General features: G+C 49.0%; 1 protein-coding gene across 1 annotated transcript in view; it reads right to left on the reverse strand.

Moving 5' to 3' along the window:
- Positions 1–5,226, reverse strand: part of LOC130478905 (maestro heat-like repeat-containing protein family member 2B) — a 58,460-nt gene extending 53,234 nt beyond the window's left edge. Inside the window, exons 1-4 of the mRNA XM_056851150.1 lie at positions 5,119–5,226; positions 3,388–3,480; positions 2,516–2,664; positions 1,072–1,139 (exon numbers count right to left, since the gene is read on the reverse strand). Of these exons, the coding sequence (XP_056707128.1) occupies positions 1,072–1,139; positions 2,516–2,664; positions 3,388–3,480; positions 5,119–5,226 (418 nt within the window). The remainder of the gene's footprint in view (positions 1–1,071; positions 1,140–2,515; positions 2,665–3,387; positions 3,481–5,118) is intronic.
- Positions 5,227–9,565: the final 4,339 nt, after the last annotated feature.

The raw sequence follows: 9,565 nt of genomic DNA on the forward strand, positions 1-9,565 counted from the left end.
AGGTAAGCATCTGAACATGACCCATTCCACTAACTGTGGTAATTTATGCATGGGTACTTTCACTCACGTTCACCCACCCCCCCGCCCCGGCTGTTTCGGTTGTTCCTTGGAGTTACCCATGAGTTTTCTCTCCATTAGAGATGACCTCGCTGCCACAAATCTCGGGACTTCCCATTCCTCTGTTAACCTGATTCTTCTCTCACCCCTGAGCTCAGCCCAGGTGAAATCCCCATGCATAAGGCAGAGCGGGGGCATGCAAGCTTAGTTTTTGCTCACAGCCAATTACAAAGCAGCATGTCCAGAAGTGGGGATTCAAATACTTCCTGCTTCCTTGGAGCTCTTTCTGAGCAGAAGAAAGGCTTTTTAAAACCGAGGCTTGGATTTCTCCCCCCCCCTTCTTTTCAGATTGCTCCGTTTTTTTGTTTTATGTTCTTAAAATGCTTTTTTATGTGGCAATTGGGTTGGGGACACTTTCCTCTCACTACAGCCAATTATGAAGCAGCATTTCAAGGGGCGGGGATTCAAATACTTCCTGATTTGAGCTTGGAGGCTGCTGGTGCGTAGACTCCCAACAGGAAAGTGTGGGTCCAGCCAGCAACGAACCTCAGGTAAAACTCCCATGAATAAATTGACCTTTGGTTACTTCAGGCTCTGTCAAATCAGGACCCGAAACCATAATTTGAAGGGGTCTTATTAACAACAGAGTCTTAGCTGTGGTTTAGGGTCATAACCACGGGTAGCCCTGTTGGTCTGTCTGGAACCGTAGAAAAGAGCAAGAGTCCAGTAGCACCTTAAAGACTAACAACATTTCTGGCAGGGAGCTGTGACTCATGAAAGCTCCTACCCTGCCAGAATTTTTGTTAGCCTGTAAGGTGCTACTGGACTCTTTCTCTTTTCTACTGCATCAATAAAGCAAATTGTGTTTTTTATGTTTTGCCTGAACTGAGCACCACAGACCAGCAATGCGGTCCTTGCTTCTTACCCCAGTTGGGGTGAGGGGAGTCTAAGGAATGAGCTCCCATGCTCTCATTCATCTCCATACAGACCAGCAATGCGGTCCTTGCTTCTTACCCAAGTGGCTGAAAGCCTCCATCAGAACGTCACGATGCTCTCGGGTGAACGGCTGATGTCCACACGAGGTCCCGAAGAAGCCAGAAAAAGAGGAAAGAAGCCACTCAGGTAAAGGAGCCGACTTTGGAAACCAGCCAGCAAAAGAGTTTTTCGGCTCCCACGTTCACGCGGGGTTGGAATCTTTGATCTGTCAGCGGAAGATGCTGATGGGTGTGCATCTGTTCCGCTTTCCCCGTCCATCAGGGGTACCTTCCTGTCAGGGAAAGCTGATTCCTGGGGGGTTGTAGGACCCGCTGTTCTGGAAGGAGAAGGAAATGCAATCCCCCCCCCCCGCCTTTCGGGGCAGGAAAGTTGGCACTTGTGTGAGGGAGGAGGATTTTGCCCCCCTTCCCCTTCTTTTCAGTAGGTCCTCAACCTGCACAGCTGTTCATCCACGTGGGTCCCTCAAACCCAGGAACCAACAGCGAAGGCTGGGAGGTGGGACACAGGGCAGATCCCCAATTGTTGATATCAGGCAAATGAGCCAGGAGGAGGAGCAGGAGCAGGAGAAGAAGAAGGGTTGGTTTTTATATGTCGACTTTCTCTATCACTTAAGGGAGACTCAAACCGGCTTACAATCACCCTCCCTTCCCCTCCTCACAACAGACACCCTGTGAGGTAGGTGGGACTGAGAGAGCTGTGACTAGCCCAAGCTCACCCAGCTGGCTTCATGTGTAGGAGTGGGGAAACACAGAAGAGAGCCCCCTGAACTGGTTTGAGAGGCTCCATGCCCTTCTTCAGGAGGAGGAGGAGGAGAAGAAGAAGAAGAAGAGTTGGGTAAAAAATGCATGGTCGCTTTATTCCCTGTTTCAGCCAGGATTCAGCCAAGATCGAACGCACGAAAACGCATGCATTCGATCCTGGCTGAATCCTGGCTGAAACAGGGAATAAAGGAGGCTAAAGCGACCATGCATTTTCGCCCTTGGTTTTGATATGCCTACTTTTTCTACCTTTTTAAGGAGAATCAAACTGGCTTACAATTGCCTTCCATTCCCCTCCCCACAACAGATACCCTGTGAGGTAGGTGGGGCTGAGAGAGCTCTAAGAAAACTATGACTACCACAATAGGCAGGAAGAAGAAGAAGAAGAAGAAGAGTTGGTTTTTATATGCCAACTTTCTCTGCCACTTAATGGAGAATCAAACTGGCTTACAATCACCTTCCCTTCACCTCCCCACACCCTGTGAGGTAGGTGGGGCTAAGAGAAAGTGACTAGCGCAAGGTCACCCAGCTGGCTTCGTGTGTAGGAATGGGGAAACAAATCCAGTTCACCAGATTAGCCTCCACCGCTCATGTGGAGGAGTGGGGAATCTAACCCGGTTCTCCAGATTAGAGCCCACAGCTCCAAACCACGGCTCTTAACCACTACACCATGCTGCAATTCTAAACCATCACATTAGGGCGATACCTGGTCCCGTGTAGCTAGTTCTCCTTCTTGCATCTGTCTCTGCTGTGGGATTGCTGGTACTTGTGGCTTCCATCCCAGGGATACAAACCTGTCCATGATCTTGGGCCACTTCTTCAACTGCTGGACTGAAGTACCAAGTGGTAGAACCTAGAAAAGATGCTATCGTCCAGAAAACGCAGGCAAAATGCGTGGAAATGTGCAGAGAGAGCGAGGTGACCTCTGACGGTCGGAAAAGGCATACATAGAATCATAGAGTTGGAAGGGACCACCAGGGTCATCTAGTCCAACCCCAAAACATAATCAAAGCAAAGCCCTAAAGCAGTCAAGGGGGTGACTGCAAGGAAACAGCCATGCATAAATTACCTAGCACAGGGGGAAGAGTCATTCTCCCCTTCCAGAGCACAACATCCCTGTCTGAGCCAGATCCTCCAATCAACTACTTTGTAGATTCAAGTCAGGGTAGGGTTGCCAACCTCCTGGTACCAGCTGGAGATCTCCTGCGATTACAACTGATCTCCAGCCAACAGAGATCAGTTCTCCTGGGAGAAAATGGCCGCTTTGGCAATTGGACTCTATGGCATTGAAGCCCCTCCCTTCCCGAAACCCCGCTCTCCTCAGGCTCCACCTCAAAAACCTCCCAACGGTGGCAAAGAGGGACCTGGAGTGGCAACCTTAAGGGGCAAGATTTGGCCCATAGGGATCCACCCGGCCCACATGGTTAAAAAATGAGAACCGCTACACAGAGCACAGGCAGCTGCCGCCATGGGACACCCTTGCTTTTTTGATATTAACATCCGAAGCAGATCGAAGAGGCTCGTGTTGCCAAGACGCTCTGAGTCACAGAGAAAGACGAGGTCTCCGTTCTCTTACCTGCTTGAACACAAAGTCACAAATGGCCTGGAACGTCTTCTTCGGCATCGGGGGTCTGCATTCCTCACAGACATCCAAAAAAAGGCAGAGCCTCTGAAATCAGGCATGATGTTTGGACATATAAGCAGCATATAAGAGCCAGCGTGGTATAGTGGTTAAGAGTGGTGGTTTGGAGCCTGATCTGGAGAAGCGGGTTTGATTCCCCCACTCCTCCACATGAGTGGCGGACGCTAATCTGATGAACTGGATTTGTTCCCCCACTCCTCCACATGGGTGACCTTGGGCTAGTCACAGCTCTCTTAAAGCTCTCTCAGCCCCACCTAACTCATGGTGTCTGTTGTGAGGAGGGGAAGGGAACCTGGAAAGACGAGTCTCCAACTCTTGAGTGTCTTTACAGACAACGATTAATCAGTTTCTTTTAGTCTCTATGGCGTACCAGACCCCAAAAATCTTTTTTAATTATTTTTTTTATTTTCAAAACAACATAAAACATGTATACAACATAAAACATACACTCCTCATACAAAATCCACACTCCATATCTGCATTAAGATCTTTACCAAGTACCACATGGAGCGCAACTGATTCATTCTGTACTATCTAATATTACTCTACTATTACTAATATCACTGTACTATCTAATATTAATCTTTAAATATTGAAAGGAAATGAATCTTTAACATAGCACAAATCTATACATTTTTACTCAAGCCTACATACAATCTGCCTTGCGCAACTTAATTAATATTGTATTATGTTAATGTACTAATACTGTTTGCTGAGCCTCTTAAACCTATATATCCGAACAACAGATACCATTGCTTACTTGTCTGGTAACATATACCTCAATCTATACACATACCCCAAAACTCTTGTTAGTCTCGAAGGTGCTACTGGACTGAAATCGAGCTCTTCTACCACAGACCATAGAATCATGGCACGAAAAGCACGGTCGCTTTAGCCTCCTTTATTCCGTTTCAGCCAGGATCGAAGGCAGTTTGGCGAAAACACATGCGTTCGATCCTGGCTGAAACCTGGCTGAAACAGGGAATAAAGGAGGCTAAAGCGACCATGTGTTTTCGCCCATAGAGTTGGAAGGGACCGCCAGGGTCATCTAGTCCAACCCCCTGCACAATGCAGGAAATTCACAACTACCTCCCCCCCCCACACACAGTGACCCCCTACTCCACGCCCAGACGATGGCCAAGATGCCCTCCCTCTCATGATCTGCCTAAGGTCACAGTATCAGCATTGCTGACAGATGGCCATCTAGCCTCTTCTTAAAAACCTCCAGGGAAGGAGAGCTCACCACCTCCTAAGGAAGCCAGTTCCACTGAGGAACCGCTCTGACTGTTAGAAAATTCTTCCTAATGTCTAGATGGAAACTCTTTAGATTTAATTTCAACCCGTTGGTTCTGGTCCGACCTTCCGGGGCAAGAGACAACAACTGGGCACCCTCCTCTATATGACAGCTTTTCAAGTACTTGAAGATGGTTGTCATATCCCCTCTCAGTCTTCTCCTCTTCAGGCTAATCATCCCCAGCTCCTGACCAACACAGCTATCAGCTGAAACTGTACTTTATCTGTGTATGTTCTGAACTCCATATGGTGAAAGCAACATAGAGAGGCAGGTTGGAGTAAATAAAAAAGACCATGGACATGCTATGCCATTAATCTAGAAAAAAGTGGGAAGGGCAACGATTTAATGAAGAAATAAGGGAGGGCATTTACTTTGGCAACAAGGAAAGAGTCCAGACTCTTGCTCACTGCTAGCAGCTGTGGAACATTCTTGACTATTTCCTCTTGCTGCTCTTGACGCCGTATCAAAACCCCAAGCATGGGCCACAAGGCCTTCATCGATGCCTCCCGAACCTGTGGAGAAGACAAACACCCACTGCAGTCACCCAAGTGTCGTGAGAAGCTACAGCTTAGCAAATAAGTGGGTGAAGCAGCCAGGCTGAATGGGCAGGGCAGGGCAGGGCTGGACAGAAGAAGAAGAAGAAGAAGAAGAAGAAGAAGAAGAAGAAGAAGAAGAAGAAGAAGAAGAAGAAGAAGAAGAAGAAGAGTCTCCATCTAGACATTAGGAAGAATTTTCTGACAGTGAGAGTGGTTCCTCAGTGAACAGGCTTCCACGGGAGGTAATCAGCTCTCCTTCCCTGGAGGTTTTTAAGAAGAGGCTAGATGGCCATCTGTCAGCAATGCTGATTCTGTGATCTTAGGCAGATGATGAGAGGGAGAGCACCTTGGCCATCTTCTGGGCATGGAGTAGGGGGTCACTGGGGGCATGGGGGGGAGGTAGCTGTGAATTCCCTGCATTGTGCAGGGGGTTGGACTAGATGACCCTGGTGGTCCCTTCCAACTCTATGATTAGAAGAAGAAGAAGAGTTGGTTTTTATATGCCGACTTTCTCTACCACTTAAGGGAGCATCAAACCGGCTTATAACCACCTTCCCTTCCCTTCCCCTCAACAGGCATCCTTTGCGATAGGTGGGCTGAGAGAGTTCAGACAGAACTGCCCAAGGTCACCCAGCTGGCTTCCTGTGGAGGAGTGGGGAAACCTGTCAGCATGTACACATGCTCATCTAGTCTGCAGTTTGTTAAATGGATCATTCTGATCCAACTGACAGCTGAGCCATATAACTATGCTGGCATGAACCAGTTTGGTCAGCCAGAGATAGGTTACTACATGACTCAGCAACAGTAATGTAATTGGACAGACATGGGTGTATATATGTATATAAGTTCATACATTGCATGCAGGGTTGTCTGTTAGGGCAAAGCTGATGTCTGGCGAAGCAGTTTGACATTCTGAATCATGAAAGCTAACTGCATATGGACTGTGTAAATGTTGTAAAATAAACTGTATATAGCTGAACTGGCGTGAAGTGAAATCACTGCCGGATGGACTCCTGTTTTCCAGCTAAGACCTTCGCGTCAAAACCAACCCGGTTCACCAGACTAGCCTCCGCCGCTCATGTGGAGGAGTGGGGAATCAAACCCGGTTCTCCAGATCAGAGCCCACCACTCCAAACCACCGCTCTTAACCACTACACCACGCTGGCTCCTTCTCTCCCTCACATCCTTTTTGGACAGGGTCACTTGCGCTTCAGCCAGCCCCACTTCCTACCAGAGGGAGGGGAGAGGTAATAGTACCCACCTTCTTCTCTGAACTGCTCAGGTTCAGGGTTAGGGGAGCAGTGTGAGAGCCAGTGTGATGTGGTGGATAGAGAGGCAGACTAAGACCAGGGGAGACCAAGGTTCGAATCCCTGCTTTTACCATGGAAGCTTGTTGGGTGACCTCGGGCCCATCATGAGCTCTCAGCCTGGCCAACCTTGCAAGGTTGTTGTTGCAAGGGAATGGAGGGGAGGAATGACGTTCTAAGCCCCTTTGAGTCCTAACCGTGGTGAAAAATGTGGGATAAAAATAAACAAATGTAAATAAATGCATGAGATTGGCTTTTTCACCCTGTATGGGGGAGGGAAAACCACCTGATTATTCCCCTCCCCCATGCAATTCCTTTGGAGCCACAAACACGTCCTCACCTGTGGTTAGGTCTGCCGACCTCCAGGTGGTGGTTGGAGATCTCATGGGATTGCAACTGATCTCCAGGCAAAAGAGATCAGTTCCCCTGGAGAAAATGTCCGCTTTGGAAGGTGGACTCTATGGCATTATAACCCATTGAAGTCCCTCCCTTCCACAAACTCCGCCCTCCTCAGGCTCCACCCCCAAAATCTCCAGGTGTTTCCCAACCCGGAGCTGGCCACCCTACCTGGGGTTCTTCATCATTCATCCAGTCACCGGCCAAACGCTTGTATATGGGGACCAGAGGGCTGCACAGCTGGGTTTCCGCCTCTCTCGGGAACGAACAGACCTTCCAGTTTTTGTAGTAATAGTTTATAGCTGTACAGAATTGCTCCATCACTGTGGAAGCAAAGAGACGCCAGGTCTGGAAAACCGATGATGAGAAACAGTGCGCAGCTTTTGAGCGTCACCGAAGAGTTTGTGTCCTGATGAAACGGGAAGCCAGGAGAATGCTGAACTGGACCGAAACTACCGTTGCCGGGTCCCTCTTCTCCACCGGTGGGAGGTTTTTTGGGATGGAGCCTGAGGAGGGCGGGGCTTGGGGAGGGGAGGGACTTCAATGCCGTAGAGTCCAATGGCCAAAGCGGCAATTTTCTCCAGGGGAACCGATCTGCATCAGCTGGAGATCAGTTGTAATAGCAGGAGATCTCCAGCTAGTACCTGGAGGCTACTATATAAACAACAGCACGAGGCTCATGAAGAAACAAATTTACTTAACTGAGTAATCTCACAGTATAGAAAGCAGATAATAAGCTATATACATATTGTTAGAAAATAAACATAAAATGCCCGTTAGGGTTATAACATCACCCAAGTCCGGATAATGCGTCTTGCAGCGGGTTAAGTCACCCTTCACTTCCTTGTGGGTTACTACACCCTTAGCGTCCTTGTGGGTTTCTTCACCCTTCCGGCAAGTCCAATTATAATCCAAATGAAAGTGGCAAGTAATCCAAATAATAGATTCCCTTGTATTTCAAAGGTAGGCAGCCGCCGTCCAATTCAAGGGAAACAAAATGGCGAACGGAACGAAAAAAGACGACCCCTCTAGATACTTGGCCGTTTCGCAGCTTCTGGCTTCTTCAGTTAATTTTCTTGAGTTATAAGTGGGCAAATTGCCTCACATTAGAAAGGAACATGACCCCTATGGGTTCCCTATGCCTCTGGGAGGTTCCGAAACCCTTAACTGTATATGATTGCTGTCATTACGGAATGTTTATACCAAAATGCAGTATATTCCTTGGATGGTTCCACACGGGGATGGTTTTCTCATAGGGATGCCAAACCCCAACTGGGCCTGGAGATCTCTTGGAATCACAGCGGATCTCCACACGACAGAGATCAGTTCCCCTGGAGGAAAATGGCTGCTTTGGAGGGTGGCAAAGGCATGCCCCCCCTAGGGTTGCCAGGTCCCACTTGTCCACTGGCGGGAGATTTTTGGGGCAGAGCCTGAGGAGGGCGGGGTTTGGGGAGGGGAGGGGTCAGGAAGCCACTTTCCTCCAGGCCAGATTGGCCAGGGATCCTGGAGGGCTTTTTGCCATCTTCTGGGCATGGAGTAGGGGTCACTGGGGGTGTGGGGAGAAGGTAGTTGTGAATTTCCTGCATCATGCAGGGGGTTGGACCAGATGACCCTGGTGGTCCCTTCCAACCATGATTCTATGATTCTACTCTGCTGAGGTCCCTCCCCTTCCCAAAACCCTGTCCTCTTCAGGCTCCGCCCCCAAATCTCCAGGTGTTTTGCAAGTGGGATTTGGCAACCCTATGTTGAAATTGACTCAATAAAGGAAGCCACAGCCTTCAATTTGCAAGATCTGAGCAAGGCTGTCAAAGATAGGACATTTTGGAGGACTTTCATTCATAGGGTTGCCATGAGTCGGAAGCGACTTGACGGCACTTAACACACACACACACATGTTGAAATGGCCTTTGAGGTATAGTTAGGAGCACAGAAGACTACAGGGAGTGAACTGAACTAAAGAGAAGATGAAGCGGGGGGGGGGATCTGCCTCACCGTAACAGATGGCTTCTTTCATTGGACTGATCATGGGCAGCTTCAGGATCAACCAGATGTACAAGGTGGTCAGAGATAAAAACGGGATGCTCTTCAGTTCTACAACAAGAAGGATGCGTTAAGTATATGGGCTTCCAGCCTCCCGGAGGGGTATGGAGTTCTCCCAAAATTACAACTGGTCTTCAGAACACAACGATCAGTTCCCCTGGAGAAAATGACAGCGCTGGAAGGCAATCGGTCTCTACGGCATTGAAGTCCCTCCCCTCCCCAAACCCCGCCCTTGTCAGGCTCCACCCCAAAAACCTCCCGCCGGTGGCGAAGAAGGACCGGACAACCCTCTTCCTCCACATGACCACGCCACCACAAAGGGAGGAAAACGCCTTACCGTAGCGAGAGGCCAGGCCGCCCAGGGTTCGAAACACCATTCTGTGAGGCAGCCGCGCTGTCTTGACGTTTTTTTGAAGCTCATACATCACGTCGTTGAAATGATGGTTGGCCAGCGCTAAGAGGACGGTGCTGGCCGCTGCCCTGATTTCCTCAGTCACCTCCTAAGGAGGAATAAGGAAATTATTGTTGGTCAAATCACG

The sequence above is a fragment of the Euleptes europaea genome, chromosome 6, assembly GCF_029931775.1.
Source record: "Euleptes europaea isolate rEulEur1 chromosome 6, rEulEur1.hap1, whole genome shotgun sequence".
In the NCBI taxonomy this organism is placed as follows: Eukaryota; Metazoa; Chordata; class Lepidosauria; order Squamata; family Sphaerodactylidae; genus Euleptes; species Euleptes europaea.